Raw genomic sequence first — 25013 nt, 5'->3', positions numbered from 1 at the left:
AGAGGACAAAGATGAAAAGAAGAAGAAGGGTCGAGTAGTTCCTCGTGATAATCAAATACTATTAGAGCAGGGTTTTTGATTAAAATGCTCATCTGTACTTGGAACGGACCGTGATGGATCATGCATTATCATTTCTCTTGACTGCATTTCTTAAATCGTTAAGTTGTCCTACCTTGACGTCCACATGAGCCATGAGGACGGCGAAGTTGGTCAGATGGGTACAGGAGCACGTGGTGTGGGTCCTGTTGGTGCCCAGCAAACGGCAGTCCTGCGTGGACCAGATGCCAGTCATGGTTCTCTTGGAGTAGCTCCAGAATGAACAGTTGGGGTTGAAGTTCTCCTTGGATTGCTGTGAAGAGAACAAAAATACACACAGATTAATCAGTGGAACCAAACAAAGAGGGGGAATTAAGACGAGAGAATCGCGGTGTCTCTTCACTTAGTGAAACACGGGGGTTTTGTGGGTTTAATCACACATTAGCTTCGTCCATTTTCTACCGTGCTTTGTCTCCAAAATAAACATCCTGCAAACCGGCTATTTCCCCCCCCCCCCAGTGCAATCCATGGCCATTCTACAGCGAGTAGCAGGTGGTTTTACTGTCATACGGCATCAAGCGGCCGCATGCCTGTTTTTCCTTGTGTTTTTCTGACCTTGCTCTTTAACTTTCACTGCGTGACAATGGCCCGCCCCACTGTTTAATGGGCACCACCTCTGTCTGCGCCGGGCTGCGGCCCTAACGACGAGCACGCCTCCCCGCTATCTCGCTCGCCATTTTCGGGGGAAAAAAAGTAATTCGCAACGCTGGGGTTGGGCAACACACGAGCACAGCGAACACATAACCGCTGATAAATAGATACATCAACAGCCTTTTTCCTCTTGTGCCCGATTTCTTTTTTTTGTAGCTTCGGAAAAAAAGAAGAAGAAGAAAAGTGCGCCCGCTTGGTGGCTCGCAGCGTCCAAGGTTAACTGCGTCTGCTTCCTCATAAACACACGTGAGGAGCTGCAGTTCTTCATAGTTTCACACTTGCTCTGGGGTAATTAGTCTAATAAGGTTTATCCTCTGTGAATGTAAATTTGCCGCTGATTGAATTTACCCTTCACACACCCAAACCCTGTGTAAAAATACTCGGCAGCAAGGAGATAGGACGGAACCTCTGTCCCATTAATGGCTTTAATTGGTCCCATTAAGTGGTGAAGCAAGGAAGCGAAACAATAACTAGAGGACACATCGCCATCATCGTCCCAGAGGGCCGGTGATCCGGAGACACAAGGTTGAGAGGCGGGGACGTAACAGTAGTCAAGATAACTGCGGTTCTTTCCACCGAGGGCAAGTTAGAGTTGATTTGGATAATAACTAATAACTCTGATTGGTTCTGGAAGCCTAACACATCATATACAGTACTACATGAACTCAAGGCTGCATTCTTACAGCTACAATAAGAACTGTTTGGATTCTTGAGGTCAATTTATGCTGCCGTGGAGAGTCCCTGTGCCCGGGTGAAGTATGTAAGAAGTGCACCGTGGTTACATTTTCTTCCTCGTGCCTCGCTTGAACTTTTTGCTACACTGCCCCCCCCAACAATTTCCTGTGGTAATGCTCTGTTTCGTCCGTATCTGTAAGCTCTCAACAGTCGGGCTCCGTCCATTTCTGTATTCATATCAAATGTTGAGCATGAATAAGCCTTTAGGGCCAAATTTAAACAAAGAAAAAGATGATAAAATATACAAATACAAACAAATTCCTCAGAGAGGAATAAGAAAGAAATATATAGTTGCCCGCAGCCACAGCTAATCAGAGCGCTCACTTAATAACCCCTCTGACTGGTTTACCAGTTTACCAGAGAAGTGGGAGGTCTTGATTTGATGTAACCACTCAATAAACAGAACGTCAATTTTGCATCCAATGAAGTTTAACTTTAATCATGCTGATTTTATGATTCACTGTGAAGCCCACGGTGTAAACAAAACATATTCTATATGTAAATGTGCATGTTTATGGCCCTTTACTATGATCGGCAGCACCTTCCCTTGATGCTCTCCGGTTTAATAAGTGGAAGAGGCCACGGTGTAGAAAACACACTTTTCCAAAAGGGCAGTGTTTTATTGAAATGACTCCAGCTGAGAAAGACAAGGGTATAAAAGAGCCGGTGCCCCAACGTTTGACCAACACTAAAATGACTGAATCTACAGTCCAAATTACAAATTACACTTAAGGCAGGTGAGTCACAGCAATAACTACGCTGACATTGCCCCCTGACATTTTTTCAGCCATTTAATTTTGACATCCAGGAGCTTTTTCTTCTCTCTATCCCTCCGTGCGCTGCCTCTGCCGCTGCTGCTTCCGACCAGCTCCCTCCTACACATGAGACCCCGCCGCAATTCTCCTATGGCTGTTCAACATCCCTGATAATCGCTGAGGGCACTGTTTTGTAGACAAAACAGGGATATTTGGAGGGTAGCAGAGTGTGGAGAAGATAATGGAGTCAAGAGGGAGAAGTCGCGACTCCCACAATGACTAAGCGGCCTCCAGTGAAGCTCAGTAAGATTGCTATTTGTTCAGGAGATCAGGCTGCTATTTGTTCAAACTAATAAATGACAACATGCATCCCCGGCAACACCTTGCGAGCAATTTTGTTTTGCACGATTTAATTCTTCACACATTTCTTTGAACAAAACTTCCTCATTCTAACTCAATCTTCTCGCCTTGAGATGGGATTTGTGCATTTTTGTTGCGCCTCAGGGACAAAGGGAATCGTGATGGGTTGGTTCTATCGAGATAGTTTAAGAGAGAGAGGCACATTAAAGGCCGAGGGAGTAAGATCAAAGTATAAAAAACACAGAGGTCTCACACAGATGCAGAATATTACCTGGAGGTGCTTGATGGTGAAAATGACTGGGTCAGAGAGGTAGACTTTGTTGGAGTCCTTGTTGATGGCCGCCGTGATTACCGGCGAGTTGACGATGACGGAGTAGTTGGTCGCCAGGGCTTCGCTGCCCAACTTCATGCTGGCGTTCTCCGTTGAAAGGTAGATGCCGATGTGCTTGTACAGAACGAAGGCAATCCGAATCTCACCTGCAGGGGGACGAATGGAGAAAAGGTTCAGTCAGACTATACAATATGGCCAAAAGTGTGTGGACACCCTTATATTTTTTTCCGGAGAGAACGCATATGTCTGTTATTCAGGACTTTCCCTGACAGCCCCAGTTAGAAGGTCATGGACAATGTAACAGAGCCCATGTGAGAATACAGCAGGACAATGAAGTGAAGGTGTCTGACCTCCTGCTGCGCTCTTAGTATGTGAAATGTCCACGCTCAACTTCATCATCAGTTCACGTCTTAAAGCAGCTTCGATGACAACATGGTAGGTGGATGTCAGCAGCTCCCGGTGTGTGTTGAAGGTCATTAGAAGAATTTGATCGCATTCTACTGGTGTCGAATACAGAACCTCAGTGTTGGAAGGAATTGCAGGAACCTGTGGTAAACGGTCTTCCTCAAGCTGTCACCACGAAGCTGTAAACACTCTATCGTGGAAAATATAACTGTATATTGTAGCTTTAAGATTCCTTTATGTTTGGAATCACAAGTCCAACCTATAAGAAATAACGTGACAAGAAGGTGCCTGTTTGGTTATTTCCCTTCTTCCATCCAAGCAGCCCAGATATATACTACTTATATGGCTTATAAATTGAACTGCTGAGCTTCGGCAACACTTGGGAAATTCTGTAAATAACAATACGGGAAACAATCCCTCAGCTGAAGTGTTGTTAACACAGGAATCAGAAAGTGTATATAGTAAAACTGTCAAAACAGAAACCAGTGTCAGGGCCGGTGGAAAAAAACCCGGGAAAAACAGGAGAAACCGTTGCTACATCAACAAACATTGATTTCAATTTAGTATTCAAAGAATGCGGTTACCACTTTTCTATTTGCGCCGACAAAAGCGAGCATTTTTCTTGTTAATAATTTCCTCCACGCTTTCTCTCTCCGCTACGCATCTCCTTCCCCTCCTGCTGTCTCACTTTGGAGCACTGATATGAAAGAAAGTTCCCTCCCGCCGTTCCTGAGATCACTCACTCAGATGAAAAGAAAACAATTGGGGGGGAGGGGGGGGTGGGGGGCTGGATGACGGTGGGGAAATATCCGCCCACCCTGCTTTAATGATCCGCCCGGGCACGGCTGGACGTGGACGGAGTCATCTCGTGGAGAGGCGGCGGGCACAGCTTGAGTCGATTCTGATTTGCATGCGCTGATAATAAAGTCTAAAAAAACGAGGGGGGGGGGCGCGTTGTTCCTGAAGACGTATCCACGTATTGTGTCTAACTGCCTCAATTACAGTTTAGACGCAGCACTTGAACATAAATAGTTCTGCAGCCGGGGCCTTAAATAAAAGGTGGCAGAGCTATTCCTGTTCTTTACATGCAGCCCAACAAAAGGATTCGGGGCAGAGGTTTGAAAGCGATTCTCCGGCATGAGTAATGAAATTTCAACAACACCAGCGCGCCACCATTCAACAGTCACATCCAGAAGTGGGAAAGAGAGAAAAATAACAAAAGAGTATTTTGATTAATTACGGAGGATCGCTTGAGCCGGGAAGTGTTTATTTTCCCAAGCAGTACAATAAAACAGGATTTCTTTCACAGTCGGTTTGTAAAATAACAGAAACTGTGTGTGAGGCCCGGTTACACTTCAAACCAACAATAAGGGACCAATAAAAAAAAACCAAACAAGATTTAAACAGACTTCTCACCGTTTCGCCCGTGCTGCTTCAGCGTGTTCGCAGAGAGGTGGATGGAGCTGCCTTGTCCTCCGGTTTGTGGGAACTTCAGATCAGGTAAATTTCCCTCTGTGCTCATCCTTGCAACCTCCAGCTCTGCAGATAGACACACACACACACACACATAAAGGCATTTAGTGATCAATGTTATTTTCTATGATGCACAATCCAACATAAAAAGCGCAACCTATATCCTGAGGAATCTGCAAAAGTCTTGAATACACTCTCGCTGGATGAGATTCATTACACTGCCACATCTTTTAAATACCATTGTAATCAATATTTAAGTGTTTTCTAAGACGTGCTACTTTCTGCTAAGTAACATTACGGTGCCTGGAAAAAAGAAAACCCATCAGCCATTATTCATGGTGATTAGATGTAAAAAAGGCAAAAATGTGCTTCGCTGACCATATACGACGAGTTTGATATTTTCTGTTGACGTCAATTCTCTAAGGTCATAAGCAATTTCTCTGTCTCTACCTTTCATCCTCTCCATCAGATGCACAAGGCTGTAACATTGTCTAGCACAGTCACATTATGCTCACTCCGTGTAAGTGTTAAACTAAACGAACGATAAAGCGATGCATGCGCTTTGCACCTGGCCTCCGTGTGGCGCACCTGTCATCTCTGGAATCACATAAAGACCAAACAACGACATGAGACGGCAGCAAACTTCACACACACACACACACACACACACACACACACACACACACACACACACACACACACACACACACACACACACACACACACACACACACACACACACACCTTCAGCCACTTCACTGATTCAAACATCCTCCTGTAGGAGCTGATTTTTATTAATCAGTGCATCTCCGACGGGCACTAAATGTGACACATCCTCTCTTGATTCCCGCCGCTTTGAGGGCCTCTCTCTCAACTCGCCGCGTGCAGGGGGGGAGGTTAGTGTCTCACTGTAGGCTTCTTAATTAAGTGATTACCAGGCGTTCGGGTGAGGCTGTTTCTTCTTAAACTGTAAAAAAATATATAACTAACAACAAAGGTTGTCTGTGCCCTTTGAAAAAAATATGAAAAAACTGCTTTCCTTTCAAGGAATCTTCCTCTCATGAAGAGCAGAGAGCCAGAGATACGAGGAGGAGATAAACACCAGCGAGGGGAAGACGAGCTCGCCTCTGCAGCAGCTCAGCAGCTGTTGTGTCTGAAGCGAGCTCCTAATTTATGGTTCAAAGACCCCGGCGTCATGCAGAAGAGGAAAATGAGCCGCTGATACGAGCCGGGGCTGAGAGAAGAAGCTCATTCCGTCAAAGTTATTATACCAGGATACAATTCGGGTTAATAAAGCAGCGGAGTGTGCTCTAATCTCAAGTACCGGTGACCTGTGTGAAGTCGAGGCATTCCTAAATGTCACATTAGCTCCCAGATGCACTCGCATGAATCCGCTGATTCATTACAGCACTGGAGAGGAGAAGAAGCAGCGCGAATCTCATATTCAGGGAATGAGAGAGGTGAGCGGTGTGGAGGAATCCAGGCTGTGAGGAAACAAGCTGCCAGCACTGAGGTACAGCATCTCGCCTGGGGATTCACATAATGATGCTGCGGTTTCTGAGAAGGACGTCATGTTTGTATACAATCTGCCACAATCCTGAAATGTAGCCATTGTAATGCTATGGAAACGAAATGTACATAATCTAAAGAGTAAAAAAATAAAACTTTCAAGTCTACATATGGTGCTTTTCCAGTATTTTGTGTGGGTAAACTTAAAAAGTCCACAGTAAAAAACTGCCTCGTCAGTACTCAATACTTCTGACACTGTTACGTTTGCATAATTCACGGCAACATTTCCTACAAGCGCCGGCAGCAGTTGACCAATCACAACAGAGCAGGCCAGCTGGCCAATCAGAACAGACATAGGCTTCATTAGGGCCTTAAAGGGACAGGAGGGAATAACACGTGTTTCAGACAGAGGCTGAAAAGAGGAGCTGCAGTCAGTGATGGACAGAACGAGGAGAGGGATGAGTTTTCTCAACAATAAACCACGTAAACCTGTTATGACGAAAAATAAAACATTCAACCTGAACTTGACTTGAATGTGTCTCCTTTAAAAGAAGAGTTGAACTGAGATATCTCTCTGACAAAGTTGTCGACATCAATGGAGCTTAGCTCGAGTTTTGACAGACAACTGAAGCTTGCACTGGTTAACTGGAACCACCTGTTTTCATCCATCTTTCACAGTCAGCAGCTCATTCATCAGTGTCCGGCTACCGGCTGACAAGTCGTGTCCAATCTTATTTGTGCAGGCGCATGACTATTTTCATCTGACATTTCTGGTACTGTGCTGATTTCATGTCAACGGCTGCATCTTCTCCCCATCACCTCAAATCACCCTGCATGTGCTGTATTTCTTTAAATTCCAGAACATGCAGTGTCACTTGTTTCCTCCTGAATACGATATCAAGAGTGACAAACCCTTCCTCCTCCACGTTAATGGGTAGGACAGGGGCCAAACTAAAACGTCAAAGCAGCACTACACTTACAATCATTTTTTTCAATATGGTTTTGTCATTTTAGGTTGTTCTTTGCACACTAAAATATGTGAAATTATAAATTGCCCTAGTTAGTTTGGTTTTAATTTGTTAGTTTTGTGCTCTAAAACATTCGATGGGACTTTGCTACAACAGCATCATCCCATGATCGCTACTCCGCAGACTCTAGCTCACAAATCACGTTGTCAAGAGATGGCAGCATTTATGTCCGTGATATTTTAGCTTCATTTCTGGATAGTGGGAGGAGGTGGAGACGCCACCTCCATCTTGATATACAGTCTTATCCTTTCTGGCCAGTGCTTTGAGATAAAACATAATGTAGGCTACCTTCACCTGTCCAACCAGGATCTAACTAAATCTACTCTGTACGGCTCTCATTGCAAAACAACAGCACAAAGTGTCTGGCACACTAATCTTGAAAGGGCGAGCTCAACTTGAAACAAGGCGTGAGAAATAGAAACTTCATTGGACCTGATGAGACATTCAGCCGACGTGTCAACGGACCACGACACCTCTCACTTTGATAAAGGTTAGTGTCCATGAACAGCTACAGAGGAGGCAGCATTAAATCCGTCCTTTGTATCTGTTCTCAAACCAAGGCTTCCCATACTTTCTATTAAAAAAAAAAACTAAAAAAAACTTTGTATTAACATTCTCTTGTGCTTTTCCAAAGGCCGGGGGGGCGAGGGGGGGGCTCAGTGATACATTCCTATTCTACTGAGCTAAGACAATACCCCAGATAGCTCACCATTCCCTGGATTCCAAGCCTGCCTTCGGAAGAAAGGGAGCATTTTTCTTCCCTCTCTCTCTCTCTCTCATTCTCCTTCCCCTGTGTGGTTGTGTAAAAGAGCTTACGACGGGGCTTTGGGGAATTTCTTTGATGCCATAGTAGTTGCTGGACCCAAAGGCTATACCTTCAAAGCCGGTTTAAATAACATGCTAATCGGCAGAAATCTGCTCATAAGATTATCATGCGGAGAGTGAAGCACCCTCTCGTTGCAGACAAAGCCCCAGACGAGCACATGCACTGTGACGTGTGAACACAAACACACCGACACAACGGTTGAGGAAACATCCTTTTTTTGTTTTTCCTCTGTGAGCAAAGAAAACAGATCTCATTATCGGCTTAAGTCTAAAATTGGAACGAGGCATCCATACGGTTTAATATTGGTAAACCGGCTCCATCTGACGTTGGAGAACGTGTGTCACCAGGTGCAACGTGCGCAAGCGACAGTGCACCTGCGTACATGTCACCCCTTCGCTTTGCTTGTAATTCAGTGTGAGAGATCAATAATTAGCCGCCGCGGGGGATTATCAGTGTTTGAATGGGCCTCCTTGCCCTCATTTAACTGCCCTGCGTGGCGTGAGGGATTGCAGGAGCCAACTGGCTGGGGGAAAAAAATGAGCTGAGCAAACAGAGAGATAAGGGCTAGTAAACATGTCACCAGCACATAATTAACCAGCACTAGCACTATGCGCCGTAAAGCCCCGCAGGCATCGTCTCGTTCCCACCTTTAAACGAGCCCAGAATCTCCTTACCCAGATGAATTGTGTGCCAGATACAATAAAATCCATTTTATTAATTCTCCTTACGCCTGCTTCCTTTTTAAGTCAGCAGACCTATATTTTTAGGTTGCCATGGCAGCAGGAACTTGAGAAAAAAGAAAACGAAGCACGTTCAGAGATGAGGGCAATACATCATAACATTATTCTTTCTTAATTCCCTTTGTCCCCAGTAGCCACAGTCTGTGAAAAGATATTCAATTCCTTTTTTTATTTGATGCTGTGTAAATGACTCTCAATGCAAACCCGCAGATTTAATAAATTCTACTTTTCAACAACTGATGTATCCAGTTTTTAAAAAAGCCCCGCTGGGGAGAAACGGTAACGACAGAAGTTCCATTATCTGTGCTCGCTCGGTATTTATACGCTGAGTAATGAGCACCGATCCCTGATCTGCACGACCAGTGGTTAATTCTGGTTAATAATTGACACGAATATAAACACAACCATTTGAGATAATTGTCAATTTACAGCTAACTGCCATCAGCCATAAGAAGCCCTGCCAAACCTCACCTCCTGTGGGGGGTGGAGCCGGCATTACGCCAGTGACCTTCACACTTGCTCCACCACCTCAAGTGCTCGGCTGTCGATATGACAGCATGGTGGATCGATAGCAGTATGGTGAACTCTGTAACCCCCCCCCCCACGACAATGGACAGGACCAGTGAAGGATGAAACACTTCACACGTGAGGAAAACCACCACAGGAAAACATCACAAGGACCAAACACTGGTCTCTTGAAAATTAGCACCAAATACTACCAGCGAGTATGTTGAGTCTTCCAGCTGAGTTAATAATCTGTTCTCCAGCAGCTGAAGGAGAAATTATCTTATTTCCCTCTGAGTTGGTTTACTCATACAAGTGAAGAAACCACAATTAAAAAGTACTGTGTTTGCAGAATTTCAGTTGTTACTGTTTTAATCCATGACAAATAAAAGAGATGCAGATACTTATATTTTGTTCCATGTGCTAAATAAATAATAATAGATAAAGCGGGGATATCAAGTGAAAAAGCTCCAGATCGGCACCAAACATTTGATGGATTTGTCTTTAACCACATCCTTCCACCAGTTTTCGTGGTAACCCAGGCAGCAGTTTTTGCATAATCTTGTTTACCAAACAAACAAACAAACAAACAAACAAACAAACAAACAGGGGTGAAAACATAACCTCTCTGGTGGAGGTAACAACATATTAACTGACATGAGAATGATCCAATGACTTCCACAGAGCGAGGAACCGTTACATGCACACGAGTGAGGTCATTAAGTCCCAGATGTGAGAGGATGTCACCAGTTCTCACTTGAAAATTCTGTGCTTTTTGTGTAACTGGTGCTTTTTATTCCTGCCACTTATCTTGTCTCAACAATTTCTCAGACCAACAGAAGATTACAACCTACCTGACTGTTTGTGTCCTTGGTTTGTTTTATTTGTATTTTCCTAACTTTGTCAAGCCGCCTTTGGTACCTTGATAGGTCCTATACAAATCTAACTTCTTATCATATGTTTTAATTATAGCAGAATACCTAATATGGACAAAGTTGGATCAGAAGAAGCAACATTAGCATGTAAAGATAGTTCCTCTATACTCACGGATGTTCTCGGTGTTCTCCTGCACAATGTCCGTCTTCAGCAGGTTGTCGGCGAGGACGAAGGCGCCCTGCTCCACCGTGTCCAGCAGCATGGTGGCGGCCCTCAGCTGCTCGCCCGTGCTCAGCTCCCTCCACGCCGCCTGGGCCTGCGGCTGCAGCAAATTGTTGACCGTCTCCACCATGGCCTGCGGAGTCCAAATCAGTGATTTAGCAAAAAAAGGAGCTGAGCAAGCGTGTGACTGGCTGCGTTCGTTTGCACGGTGATTTGTTAAAATGGTTTGAGTGAAGGAGGATGAAAGAGAGTTCACGACTGTAAAATTGAACAATCATACAATCCTGTCGGGATTGTGTGAGGAAGAGGCATGAAGAGTGCTTAGCTCCCCTCTTCTTCATTTGGACTGAAAACACTATTTTTATCAGCTGTCCCACTGAGAAACTCCATGACCCCTGATTTCCAGTTCATTTACAAGTTATGCTTTTGGACATGGATCGGCAGCCACAGCAGCAGCGACACCTGAATCTGTAAGGAAACAGGAGATGTTGCTGTTCGCTTGTTTTTTGTTGCTGTTTCCTTTTTTGTCTACAGGGGGAATTAATCATGTAAATGAATCAGAGCCAATACTTACAAGACTACAGGCCAATTCTTACATGACCCGAGGCAAGAGTCTGTAATTGGTGTGATAAATGTTCCTCCATGCCGACAATCACAGCACACACAGGCGATACTACAACAACAAAAAAACACTTAAAACATTCCAGTGGCTGTAGAAGGTTTGTGCCGGTAGCAGCCATCTGCGACCACTCAGCGGAAATCTTTCCTGCATATTAATGGCGTTGAACAAGTCGTATGCCTTCTTTAATCTCCCCGCGACAATGCTGAGGCAAGTAAGCAAGGAAGAGACCGGAGCGTTCTCGAGACAAGATGAAAAATTAAGAGCCATTAAAGATTTAAAAGTGCCAATGGCGAGATTTATGAACGGAATACTAATTGGTCAAGCGAAGCGATTCATTGCCAGTACCGCTGCACTGAAGAGCAAAGTGAGCCCCGGCTGCCCTTGGAAGAAAAAAAGCTATTTCCAAGCCATTACAGTGCGGTAGGTGGTCAAACGCATAATCACGAGAAATTTCCTGAATGGCTAATAATAGCAACGCCCCGCGCTCTGCGGAGGAAACCATACATCTGATTGAAAATGTGCTTGGAATTTTTTTCATGCTCCCTTTACATTCCTTCAAAAGCCACTTTACACGTGGAGACGTGCCGCCGATAGGAAGCTGTGATGTACATAAAAATGTCACGCCGCGGAACTCTCTGAACTCTGCTCAGATCCCACCCCCGTTTGATCAGCGGATTATGAAAGGGAATAAGAGTTTTAACGTGACTCCGAAAACAGCATGAGGAGAAAGCTAGAGGCAACGAGAAAAAAAATAAAAATCTGGTGCTCCAGTGTATCAAATGATTTCCTGATCGAAAATAAGAGGAAAGGAAAAAAAAAAACCCTTAGAGTCACAAAGCATAAGTGTTATGGAAACCTCCAATTACCTCAAAACGTTAAGTTGTGTGTTTGTTTGGAATCGCTGTGATCGTGAGGAGAGACGGACGACGGGGTGTGTTGAATTCTCCAGCGTCGACTGAGAATTTCAAATAGCACCAGCTGGCTTTTTCTTATTCAAAGCATAAACTGCACACATTACGCCGCCCACACACACACAGACACACACAGACACACACAGGCAGACATGGTGAGAGAATGACGCAAGAGTGAAAACACACCTTTACACCTGCTTGCATACAAGAGCAGCCACAAACAACAGGCTGTGCGCAACAAAACAGCTATACTCCAGCTATACACACACACACACACACACACACACACACACACACACACACACACACACACACACACACACACACACACACACACACACACACACACACACACACACACACACACACACACCATTGAGGTAATTATTCATTATCTGCAGCCAATCTCCATTCACACCCTTTGACATTCAGCTAAAGGCAGAGGTTGATTCACTCTCAATTAAGGAGCTCTTTTTCTCCAGGCACTGACATTCCTTTCCCTCTTTGTTCACAACTGCAATTTTTTTTTTTTTATTCCTCAGCACTTCTTTTAAAAAAAAAAAAAAAAAAAGCAATAATGGTTCCTCAGAGAAAGGATTGATGGACTTGCAGAGTTGCCGTCTCGCTTTTTAACCCACATGCACAAGAGACGTACACGAAGGTGGTTCGTGGCAAATCCACAAAGCCTCGGGGGGGGGAGGGGAGCGGCGAAACTTGATGAGGGCGGAATATGCAACGGATAATTGATAAACAAGAGTGGACAAAACAACCACAGGCGTCTATGGGCTGGTGTTGCATCAAAAATTGAATCTTGGAGTATGAATGTGTTTTTCCGTACAGGGCCATCACGAAGAGACAATTGTTCACAGTGCATTATCTGGACATGCACCGAATCATTATTCATTACTGTTAATACGCATTCACCATGTTTGTCTACTTCAAACCAGTGAATGAAATCACGACATAATGACTGTGCAGTGTTTTCTCATTGTGTTTCACACTTGGTTTTACACATGACACAATTATCTGAACTTGAGTACAGACTATGGGTCAAAAGGTTGGAGAAAGCCTCACTTTGAGCAGTTAAGAACTGTTTATGGCACAAAGGTTGGCAGTAAAAAATAGAAAAATTAAGTCATAATCACTCAATCGAAAAACAAGAACAAAGACCTAGTTCCATGAAGTTACGAAGCAGCGTGGGATCATGGGAGCTGTTGCCTTCGCCCCCGTTGCCGATGAAAATCTACCTGACGCAACTCGAGTGCAAATCAGGTCCCCGGATGAGGTATTAAAGTTTTATCCACAGCAAACGGCAATGAATAAGAAATGGCCGGTAAAATGGCTAACTGGTTGGCAGTGTGTTTTTCCTTCGTTAGATATACAACCAAAATGTAACACCCTGCTACCTCAGAGGACACTGGTGATTGACAAGTCTACTCAATGTATAACATAAGTCTAGTTGCTTTTCGTTTTTTGTAATTAAGAATTGTTGCATATAATATCTTTAATTTATAACTTTACTGCAGTAAAAGCAACCGTAACGGATTCCTTCAGGTTCCCCAACTTTTGTCAAACATGATAAACTCTCTTGTCTAACTGTTACAGTCCCCTCTCATTCATTGTTACAAAAACAAGGTGCTGCAGATGCAGTTGTGTATTTCGCTCTCAGTATTGTGAGACAAAACAACACAAGTAACAAATGTGGACGGACAGTTTTACAGTGAGATAATGACCCGAAACATTAGAAGAGAACAGACGGTGGCTTTGAATCATAGAGGAGCAGGAAAGTGCTGGATAGGAAGAAACTTTTGATTCAATTCAATTTTTTTAAATCTCCACGTGAAAACTCTGCTCCTGTGTAAATCCAATTAACAGCGTGCTCTCTCAACTTGTGTGAGAGCACAACATGTACGACGTGATAAGAAAAATGTGTCCTTTAGTGTTGACGAGAAGGGACGAAAGTATTTCTGTTGCCAAAAATGCTTCTGAGGACTGAACGAGAGACGGCCAAATTGCGTGAAAGGAAATTCCGAGGCGAACCCGAACAATTACGCTGCTCCATCGCAAAACTGTACATCCAACCGAAGCGCCATTTATGTCTTTGTTCTGTAAAATAGTTAGGACAAGTAAAATAGCTCCAGCTACAGGTCACGTCGAATGAGAAACACCTTTTTTGTGTGTTATTACCTCGTGTCCCTGAGTGTTTTGTTCACCCATCTATGTCTGACAAACAGCACTAAAGCTTTCATTGAGGACAGCGATGACACGTCCTTCATTTTATTTTCCCTCAGGGACGTTGTGGTTTAATATTTTTGAAATGTGTGTATTTTAAACTTCCCCAGCGAAAGCTCTGGTGTTAAACGAATGTCCCAAAAAAAAAAGCATATTCACATGTTTCTACATCAAAGCCCTCACTTTATTTTTTCCCTCTGGCGCATCAAAAATATTTTTTTCAGACAAGATTTTCGCAACCAGGGGCTGAATGTGTATGTAAAGTCAGTGAAAGGTCATCATAGATTTTAGATTTGTCCAGGCACCGTTTTCCTTCTAAACACGTGTATTTAAGTGTATTTCAGTCTTTAAACGTATAAGCAGCACGGACATTCGTCATGTTTGTGTATCTGGGTTCGTTAAAACGCTTCAGTGTTGTCAAAGGAAGCACTGCCTGCCATTCAGGAGGATAAAAAAAACACATCCATCCTCTTCCTCTTTGTCCACAGCAGCAAACGGTTGACGAATAAGATCCACTTTACAGATTCAGTCCCCCCCCCCCCCCATGCTAAATCCCTAACTTTGATTTCATCGAAAAAAGACATGAAAAGACCTCACAGACAGTTTATGGGGCCTTGACGGTTGATGGATGGTTCTAGTTTGATCCGAAGGGCAAAAACAGCCTAAGACAGCTCATGTTGTCAGAGCGTTAGTGTAACTGAGTTTCAAACAAATTATCTCATTACTCTTCAACCGGCTCCGGATGACTAAAGCTTTATTGGCGTTAAACTAATCTTTTTCAGTTGCTCTGGTTGCTTTTTTATTATTTTTTTTACACACCAACTTTGTTTTTGGTCCAGACCTTCAGACTTTTTTCAGTTTGGTCGGAAGCAAAACAACAGCTGAGGAATGGGCCTTGTGTCGACAAACCAAAATGTAATCTGACGAGAAGAGGTGGTCTCCGTCTGGAGGACACTGATGGTTCAGCTCAGTGTGGAAAATATTGTTTTTTGGAACATTCGCAGGAAATGGAGACGGCAGCAGCCACATAAAAAAGTAAAAAGCATTGGATTGCTTTTAATCTTTACCTCAAACATTTGTTCACAAATGTTCATATTGCTGGTAGTAAAACCTCAATGAGTTAATTTATAAAAATGAATAAAATGAACCAACTCTTTTATTTTCTCAATTCAAATGGAAAAATTACTTTTTCGTATGAACTTTATAAAAAAAGAAAACCAGCGAATACCGAATTGACAATCGTTAAAACCCGTCTACAGACAAATCAATGACAAGTAGGCTACAGGTCCAATGTAGACGAGGTAACAGGACCTTGGTTTGAACTGACAGGTTTGAAAACGTCCTTATTCTCCCACGGGCGTTGTGGTAAATAAAAAGCTGCAGCCAGTTAGCTGAGCTGAGCAGCACCTCCCAGCACATTTAAAGCTCAATAATTAACACGTCAAATCATGTTAAAATAACGTGGCTTCTTGGAGGAAACCAAAATGTCAAACCCGCCCCTTCAAGCTAAAAAGGTTAATGATTACTTTACAGGTTAAAAGGGTTTTTAGGTTGGTTGGTCGGTTAAATAACAACACAAGCTGAAAAGGACATTTTTTTATCTTTTGGAGTTAAATCCTTTATGAGGGCCGGTCTATTTGTACGCCATGTTTTATTTTTTTCCACGATGCTATTTCAGTGCCAGAGCCCTGCCTGTATGTATTTGTGTTTCCTCCATGTAATCCGCTCCCATATGGGGAATTGTGCTTCTCCCGGCTCAGGCAAATTACACTCTGCAAAAAAAACGCCGGGCTCGCTCTGCAAAAATTTCATGAGATCAGAGAGAACGGCATCGTTTTCAGCCTCGGCGGGAGCAAACGCAGAGGAGTGGGTGAGTGTGGTGGGTGAGTGGGAGGGGGGGGGGTGCACCCGGGCAGCACTACGCTACCGCCATCACCATCACGCTCTGTGCAAGTTGCATGGCGGAGACGTGGCGGCGGCCTGCTGCTATTTCACCGCTATTAGCACGCTGCCACTCCATCTGTCAAATGCGCCCGCTCACTCTGCTGCTGCTGCGAAAAAAAAACACGAATGTATCCCGGGTTCCTGGTACATGAGGAAATGCTAATCGTTGAAAGTGGACTCACTGCTGGAATGTTGCGCTCGGGAAACGAGGATGACGACTCGCTGGTGAAACGCTGCAGTGCACAGGCCCGTTTATAACCGTGCAGAAGGAAGGCAGGGTTGAGCTGGATATTAGTGTTCGCTTGGCACAGGTTCAAGCCCACAACGTGCCGTGTGTGTGTGTGTCTGTGTGTGTGTGTGTGTGTGTGTGTGTGTGTGTGTTTGTGCCTCTATCTGTGTGCTGATTGATGAAATGAACTCTGGGTCCGGGAAATTGATTCTGGCGGGGGCTGATCTCCCTTTGCTTCCCTTTTCTGGCGTGTGTGCACTCGGCTGCCGTCCCCTCATCCCTCCCCGCTCCCCTCATCCCTCCCCCCGCTCACCAGTTGGTTCCCCCCCACTCCCTTTCCTCTCGCCGAAGTTGAAGGCTGATCTCAAAAAAGCGGGTGGAAACAACACAAACACAAAACAAGGTGGGAATATATCTTGTTCCCGCTGTCCTCTTCGAGCTGTTGCATCATTGCTGCCTCTCTTTCGCCCGTTTCATTTCACCTGCCGGGGCCAAATCATCCGTCTTCTTTGAGCATCTCTGCAGCATCCTCACTTAATATTTCATGAAACCTCTCTCTTAGCGGGAGGTGGTGTCTGCGTACTGTATGGGAGCTACTGAGGGATTACGTCGGTGCCTCTTGTCTTATGTCTCAGGTTTTCATCGTGCTACTGTACAATTCCCCCGGCAGCCGCCTGCCTCAACTGGAGAGAGGACAGGCCTTTGTTTGAAACAGACTTACAGAGGAGAAATGCCTTCATCTCCAAGTGTCCTGTATTACAAGCACATTTTACTATCTCCTGCTATTTGAATTTGCTTTTAAAATCAGTAACATGTAGATTCCACAACACAAACTCGTTGTTTTCATTTCCTTAATTCACAGGAGTCGCACTTATGTGTTGTGACGGTGGGCGTGCACTACAATCACAGTTCATTGCCTGGGCCACACAATCAATGCAATGACAGGAAGTACCCAGTGATGAAATGCACAACGTTGAACACACACCAGTCCACAGCCCAAATCAGCCACTGCGTTAAGAACACAACTGGACCAATGAACGGCTCAAGAGCAAGAGAGCTGTCCTCAGTGGAGACCAAAGAAGAGCTGAAAAGAGAGTGAATCAAGAACGAATGAATGATGATGTCTGCTCCTTCTCTGCTAAATGTGTGGATGTCAGGCAGGACCTGTGTTTGACTTAATGTGATTTGATTGCCTAGAGCCTCGTGCTGCTGCTGCACGTACGTGATGCAAAGAAACCACAGCATTTCAATTGACGTCTCCAATGCCAACGAGTCCTGCTATATTCTGTCGATCGATGTATGTCAATGATTTCTGACATTTCTTGCACAAAAGTTGGCGAATCGCAGTAATTGTTGTGACTAAAAAGTACAAAAATGTAATTACTTTGTAAAATCAAAGTAAAACTCAAGCTCAAAGTAGCATATTGGTAAAAATATCATCAAAGTATTGCATATATTTAATTAGCGTTGGAACTAAACATTAAATGGTGCAGCTTTGTTGTTTACAATAATATTTGCAAGCTTGTAATCTTCATGTTTCTAGGCAATGATCGTGTGCATGGCACCTTCTCCATTTACACACAAGACAGAAAAACCCTACAACCGGGACGCGCAGATAAAAGCTCATGAAAGCGCGAATAGATCCATCGTGTTAACAGTGGTCAAATACTCCACAGGGTAAATTTCGAGTGCAGTTAATTCCACACCCACTCAGTAGTTTTCACCTTGCCTTCACCCAGCTTTTAATGAACATAGTCATCAAGCCTTTTTTTTTTATCTAAGTATGCACTATATGTGTATAAATAAAACCTGAAACAAAAAATATGAATATAAAATTATACAGTGACTGTTCAAAACAAATCCCTGAATGTTTCGAGAGGTTATTTCCAGCCTCCTCATCGTGAGCGGAGACAGCTCACAAAAACCATTCAGGCAGAACTGTGCACTGCCGGCCAGACGAGGAGCTCCGTGTTTATGAGAACGTGGTTATCTTCATCTTTCAACAAATTGACTACCGGGGAAATTTTTATCATCTCGTTACGTCTCCCCCGAAACGAGGCGCCTCCCTCCGTCTCGCCTGCTCTAAGGTCACCCGGCGCCGTGACGCTCCCACGGCTCGTTTTCGCACGCAGAGGTGTCATTTTAATGAGGGGTCGGGGCTCAATATCCTCCCCGCGCCCCGCAAAATTCACACCCACTTGGCTTTTACTAAGGCACGAGATATTATTTGGATCTTTTTTTTATGTGTGGAAGCGGGGCATCGCTTACTGTAAATCGCACATCTTCAACTTGAAACCAAATAAATGGCCGCGGGGGTGGGGGGGAGCTATTTCAAAAGCTAGCGTGTTTGATTTTCGCTCGGCGCAACGTGTATGGAAATAATCGCAGTAATTGGACGGCCGTAATGTCACTGCCTATAAACAAGCTGCCGTTAACAGGACCAAAAGGCACGGCAGGAAGGCCGCCATTTTTTTTTTTATCAAGTTTGTTCAAAATCAAAGAGCACAGCAAAGAGAGAGAGAGAGAGAGAGAGAGAGAGAGAGAGAGAGAGAGAGAGAGCGTTGCTGCAGGGGGAATTCAGAACCCAGGGAGTTGATCATTACATGCTCTGTGGCTTGATCAAGGCCAAATTCTGCTCAGTGGGATTAAATTGGCTGTGACATGCAGCAGATATCGCTGTTTATTAACAACCGAAAAGGATTCAAAAGCACTAAATCGCTGAGTTATCCGCAAAAGGATCCGCGGAGGCCGGGTCGTCGCTGCAGTTTGTGAATGTGCGAAACAGCACATACGCTCTCTGTATTGTAACGAGCCTGATGTTGATAATGAGACAGACTCTCGGTACCGTGTGGATTCAAGAGCCATCTACTTGTTTAGCACTTAATCGTGATGGAAGCCCCCCCCCCCCGTGAGAATCTCTCCTCATCAGACACATCACCGCACCTCAACCACAAGGCCCGTGTATTATTTCGGACTTTTAAGAATCCCTCAACACAACAGCACCTGCACCTGTTTTGCAGCAACGTGCGTGGTCTCTCCTTGCGCAGAGGGGACAGTAGAGGCAGGCGCGCACCCCCCCCCCCCCCTGCTCGCTTTGTATTCCTCTGCTAATCCCACTTACGTCAGCCACCAGGGCCCCGTTGGAGAAAACATTGCCCAATTTCCCTAATCAATGAAAGTCCCTCAAAGGCTGGCAGCGCGTGCAGTCGATGCCCGTGTTTACCTAAGGCCACAGATGTTCCTCCATTATTCCGGTTCGTCAAGTGAAAGCACAGCGCTGTTGTTTGAATTTGTCAACCCCATAGCTCGGGGACGGGACCGAGGAGAAGGTGCTCGGCTGAGCGGCTGTGCTGAATACAAAAGGCGGTAAGAAGTGTAAACGACACCTGAACCAAGATGCAGAGAGTGTACGTGTATTTAGAGTACTGCATCTTATTTCTTCTCGTTAGCCACAGCAATGGCTGCTTGTTCAAATTTGTCCGAATAAACATAACCTTGTGAATTGTAGCTAAAATGAACTCCAATTCCCCCAAGGACACGTGTTCCTCCTACAAAACTTTAATGGAGACATTTCTGTATGTTTCTTTCCTCTGGTGTGTTATAGGTTTTTCTGTGCATGTGAAAGTTCTGCACAGACAAAATCCCCAATGTCTGCGGTACAGGGAGCTCCTCTTCCTCAGAGAAAACACTGAAGCTCCCGAACACCCCGTTGTGATCACATTTTTAAAAAACGAACCAGTCTGGCTCTCCCCCAACATAAATTTCCTATAAGTGCTTGAAGTGTTTGACCAATCACAACAGAGAAGGAGAGCTGGCCAATGAGCAGACTGGGCTTTATCAGGAAGGGGGACTTAAAGAAACAGGAGCTAAAACCAAGCATTTCAGACAGAAGCTGGAAACTGGAGCTGAGCAGTTTGAGGAAGGTTAAACAACAAATAAACAACTGGGCAATAAACCTATAAGGTCTATCATTATCAGCATCTTAAGCATTTTCAAAACCAGGACGGTGAATAGCTGAAAAGAAAATAATGCTCATATTCATTGCAAGAAGAAATGTCACAGCAGAAGCAGCTGTGTCGCTCACATTTTACATCTGAGCTGTGGATGTCTGTGAAGAATGAGCTAAATCAGGCTTTTGGCAACACAGACAATTAACAAATTGTTGTCTGTGATCGACTGCGTGACATTTGCTCGCGGAAAAAAAGAAAAGCAGAACACCACACATCTGCACATGTGAAAACACTCAACCACAAACACACACACACACACGTACATTCCACTTGGAAGTAATTTGCATAATCACATGACGAAATATGGCTAAGTGCCTCCTGACACGCCTCAGAGGAATCCGGGGCAAAATGCATGTTTCTTAACATGAGCGCTGCCGAGCATACATGTGAACCAACATCTGGCTTATTGGACACACCAACTTCTCACATAGTTTTTCTTGTCAAGCCATAAATGATTCTGACGACAGCTCAAAAGTCGACCCCGGGGTAACAAAAATCACTCAGTAGCCAGGGAAGTAGCTGAGTGAGGTCGATGGGAGACGCACTTAAATTAGGACTCATATGTATTATGCATCAGGGAGAATCAAAACATGCCACAGCTTTTGGCTGAGTGAGTAGTTAGAAGTTGACTTCCTGGTATAATGAGGTCAGTTTTTTGGCTTTTAAGCATTTGCTGAGAAGTGTGTTACATGCCTGAGAGGTTTTACTTTTGACTGATGTGGGCTATTTCACCGAGAATCTGTGCTGATGTGACGGTTTAAAGAAAAAAAATTATTGAGACACTAGAGAAATCCACAAAGCTTACATGGCATCTGAAAATACAAAACTTCTCAGCCTCATGCTCAGGCCAAACGTATTAGAGATGGAGGGGAACGTCACGACACATCCATGCAGGGGTGAACGATGACAGGTGATTAAATGATGGTAGGTTCGATGCACTGATGGTTTTTACTTGGATGCAATGTCATTGAAATGATATCAATGAAATTTGACCATTTGATTCTAACACAACTACAGTTTGGTATACGTATATACCGACTTTTAAACTGTGGCTTTGTGTTTTCTTCTTATTTTTTAATTTCAAAAGGTCAAACCTCAAATTACATGTTAAAAAATGAAGGTGACAGCAATGTTACGGGGGGGAAATTACGTCCAAATACCTGAACATAAAACCGGCAAGAGCGCTCTCTTTTCTGCAGCTGCAACCCAAAGAAAATGCAACAGTTAGCGAAAGGTCAACAACGCAAACAATTCCACTTGAAATACATTTCTGATTGAAAAAGAGACTTCACAGTAGCGAGGGGGGGGGGGGGGGAATGATCCCCTCACTCTTGAAAAGTTGAAGGTTCCCTTCAAATAAATGGTGTGAAAATCAATAGTTTTATTATGCTTGGAAACAGCAGAAGCTAGAACTGAAATGATTCGGGAATATGGCTGTGACACTTGTAAACATTGTTTCAATGAACATTTGTTTTATTTCATATTTCTTCCTTCCACACTAATACGTCTCAGTTTTAAAACACATCACTTTAAATTAGTGAAATAGTTTCCGTTTTAAAACATGAGTGAATTCGTGTGGAAGCCTCTGCCACCACTAGGGGGAAGATAATGGTCGCAACAACGGAGAAAACCTGGAAACTAGCGGGAAGCTCCGATTCCAATCAGTGACTCGCCAGTGCACGGAGAGTGCATCGACTTCTGATTCAAACAGTGGAGCCACTCTGTGGATTAACTGCTCGGTTCTGGTACCGTGCTAAATCCCGTGCAGATTAGCTCCAAAGAGCAACATTTCCCCATAAAGGCGCCTCTTGCTCTACATCACAGCCCACTCTCCTGGAAACGGTCCCGTCCGCAGCCGTTAGCCAGCTACCCTTTGATCACCAAAACGACACTGATCCCGCCGTTCGCCAACTCAATCCTTTCATTGTCTGCTGGCAGAGGGTGTTGTGCTTCGCTATCGAAAATAATATATAACCCTGTAATTCGCTTAGCTCTTTGCAGATTGTGTCAAAAATGATTGAACCTCGGGAGGTAAACACCCGCCACTGCCAGAGCAGAGAGGAAGAGGATCGTTGGACTCCAGGGTTTCCTCGGGGAAAACTCGCACTGGCAGAGGAAGACGAGCACAAGAGGAAGCTATAGGGACTCTTTTTTATTTTTGCCATAGATGTACCACACTGCCAGTATGGAGTGCGTTTCAGTGGAGAGAGAATTATGAATCAATCGTGAACCTATGACCTCCTGAATAAATTATCCTGGTTTTGGAGGCGGGTTTACTCCCCTCAGCCCAAATGGCTTTTTTCTTCTTATCATTTCCTGTTTTTTACGGGAGAAACTCGAGACTACGACAGCTCCTCCACCTCCAACGCTGTTGTTTTATGAGAAACTTTTTTTTCTTTCTTTTTCAAGAGGCATTATAAACTCTAGTTGCTCCTCAATGTGAATTTACTCGTCGTGTTCCCTTCCGAGGCCTTTTGGCCATCTTTACTGCCTCCCATCTCCATTGGAGAAAACTGGCACTAAAATCTCAATGGGGACATCTGTGTCTGTTGTGGCAATGAAATAAAAAAAAAAGCGCCCAGAAAAGAGCTATCCCAGAACAGGTGTTCGGGCTCCTCTGCAAGTGAAGTCGCTCCAGCAAATTAGAGAATGACATTTTTGAATTTCACTGATGTTTGCTTTCCCTGTTGGCTGCTCGGCAGACAGAAAGTATAATTCGAGCTCGTTTTTTGCCCGACTTCGCCTTGCCTCGCTCTGCTGTGAATTGGGGAAGGGATGCATTAGCTTCAGCTTAAATGAAAACCACTGTACTCCCACAGCTTAGATCTTTCCCCGCTGGAATCTAGGCCTATTTCATTAGTGGAATCATAAGTGCAAATGTGGTGCTTTTGACAAGCAGGACATGGGGATCTTTTAAGCTACACAGAAGTAATACTTATTGCATGATAAGTGAGGGTCTGTTTTTAGTATTGGATCGCAGCACAGGCAAAGGATGGTTTTTGACAGCCCAGAACAAAATTGCAGGTATTTGTGGTAGGCGGGCCACCATTTTTGTAAATTCCCTATGGTTTCATAGTCGGGAGAAAAGTGCCACATAATATCTTTTTGGTTTTTTGTTATTTTTGTTATTTCTTTGGTTACACAGAATTATTTCAGGGGATAAAAAGGGATGTTTGCGTCCTCTCTCATTACCTTGTTGAGGCTCCGGGCGGCGCTGTCCTTGCCGCCTGGCGTGAGGTTCCTCAGCTGCACGTCCAGGAGATCCACCAGCTGGACCATGGCCTTCACTGTGAAGGTGATGTCCCCCGCCTGGAGATTACTCTTGGTCTGCTCCGCCAACTCCCTGGCAATGACCGCAGCTGTCTCGCCGGCTTTTAGCTGAAGAAAACAAAAAAAATAATCAAATTGTGAGTGAAACGTGTGAATATCTTTAACGGCTGAGATTCGTAGCTCAGATAAGACATCTATTAATATTTTGTTAATATACTGTGGCATGCTTTTTACTGCGTTCCTCACGGCCTACACACGGGAAAACATGGGGGAAACATGCCGACTTGCAATACATAAATGTGCAGAGATAAATTCACGTCAGCCTATGCATTTTCCATAACTGCTGCTATATTGCACGCAATTAATGTGGCGAGATGGTTCTCAGCTGACCGTACACGGGGGCCAATATTCTACCCGGAAGCAATTATAAAATCAAACTGTTGAGGGAATTTCCCCAGATAGCCTTTAGACCTTTATGAAACTAAAGGGGAGCACTGCAGCGTGAGGAAGTATATGTGGTACACAGAGGACAGATGCTCCTGGATATTCATTTTTCTCATGTTTAAGATTTTTGTGTCTGGGGATTTATTGTAAAAAAAAAAAATGGAGACATCATAATTGTTTCTGAGGGTTTGCCTTATTTTGTCTTGCAGCAACTTTAATTCTCCAGTTTTTTTCCGGTCCCAAACATAATTTGGTGTCTAATTCATTTACCCTTAGTCTCTAAGCTTTAATTATATTTTTGTGTCGTTTGGAGTGAATAAGTAGCTTAGGTTTCAGTTTTATTTTGAAAAATTGACTAGAATTAGTTTAGTTTTAGTCTTCTTCTAAACTTGTGTTATGAGGAAAGCCTTCATCCACCGAAGCTGAAAAAGGTGGGATGAAAAAACACATTACATCAAACATGATACAGAGTAAACACCATGACCCATTAACTCTGCTGGACCCACAGCAGAGCGGGATAATTCCAATCTCAGATGAATCGAAAGCAAAACTTTGTCGACACGAACAGGCCAGAATGAAGTTGCAGAAACACAAACACACCCACGGCTGCCACCGCATATCTTTGGTCATAACGACTTGAGGAAAACACAGTGATAAAGCAACCTGGATTAATGTCTTCCCTTAACCTGCAGAACTCCAGAGGGTCTAGATCTCCATTATATCTTAGTCATCTCACTTGGACTCACACCGAGGTTGGTGCCTGACCTTCTGCTTCCAGGCGGGTTGCATGCACCTCTTGAGGGCATAGGGCACTGGAGAGGCAGTTTCATTGGCCCTTGA

General features: G+C 44.2%; 1 protein-coding gene across 24 annotated transcripts in view; it reads right to left on the bottom strand.

Moving 5' to 3' along the window:
• LOC117779360 (adhesion G protein-coupled receptor L3-like) overlaps positions 1 to 25013 on the bottom strand; it is a 202508-nt gene that overhangs the window by 37483 nt on the left and 140012 nt on the right. For 19 of the 24 annotated variants that reach the window (XM_034615465.1, XM_034615460.1, XM_034615468.1 and 16 more), the window contains 6 exons: positions 23652 to 23837; positions 21620 to 21658; positions 10461 to 10644; positions 4750 to 4872; positions 2869 to 3074; positions 173 to 349 (listed from right to left, as the gene is read on the bottom strand). In XM_034615465.1, coding sequence (XP_034471356.1) covers positions 173 to 349; positions 2869 to 3074; positions 4750 to 4872; positions 10461 to 10644; positions 21620 to 21658; positions 23652 to 23837 — 915 coding nt within the window. The remainder of the gene's footprint in view (positions 1 to 172; positions 350 to 2868; positions 3075 to 4749; positions 4873 to 10460; positions 10645 to 21619; positions 21659 to 23651; positions 23838 to 25013) is intronic. The other 5 variants (XM_034615464.1, XM_034615471.1, XM_034615480.1 and 2 more) reach the window with 1 other exon arrangement.

This window comes from Hippoglossus hippoglossus, chromosome 18 (assembly GCF_009819705.1).
Source record: "Hippoglossus hippoglossus isolate fHipHip1 chromosome 18, fHipHip1.pri, whole genome shotgun sequence".
NCBI classification, from domain to species: Eukaryota; Metazoa; Chordata; class Actinopteri; order Pleuronectiformes; family Pleuronectidae; genus Hippoglossus; species Hippoglossus hippoglossus.
This window is presented reverse-complemented; position numbering and strand designations above follow the sequence as displayed.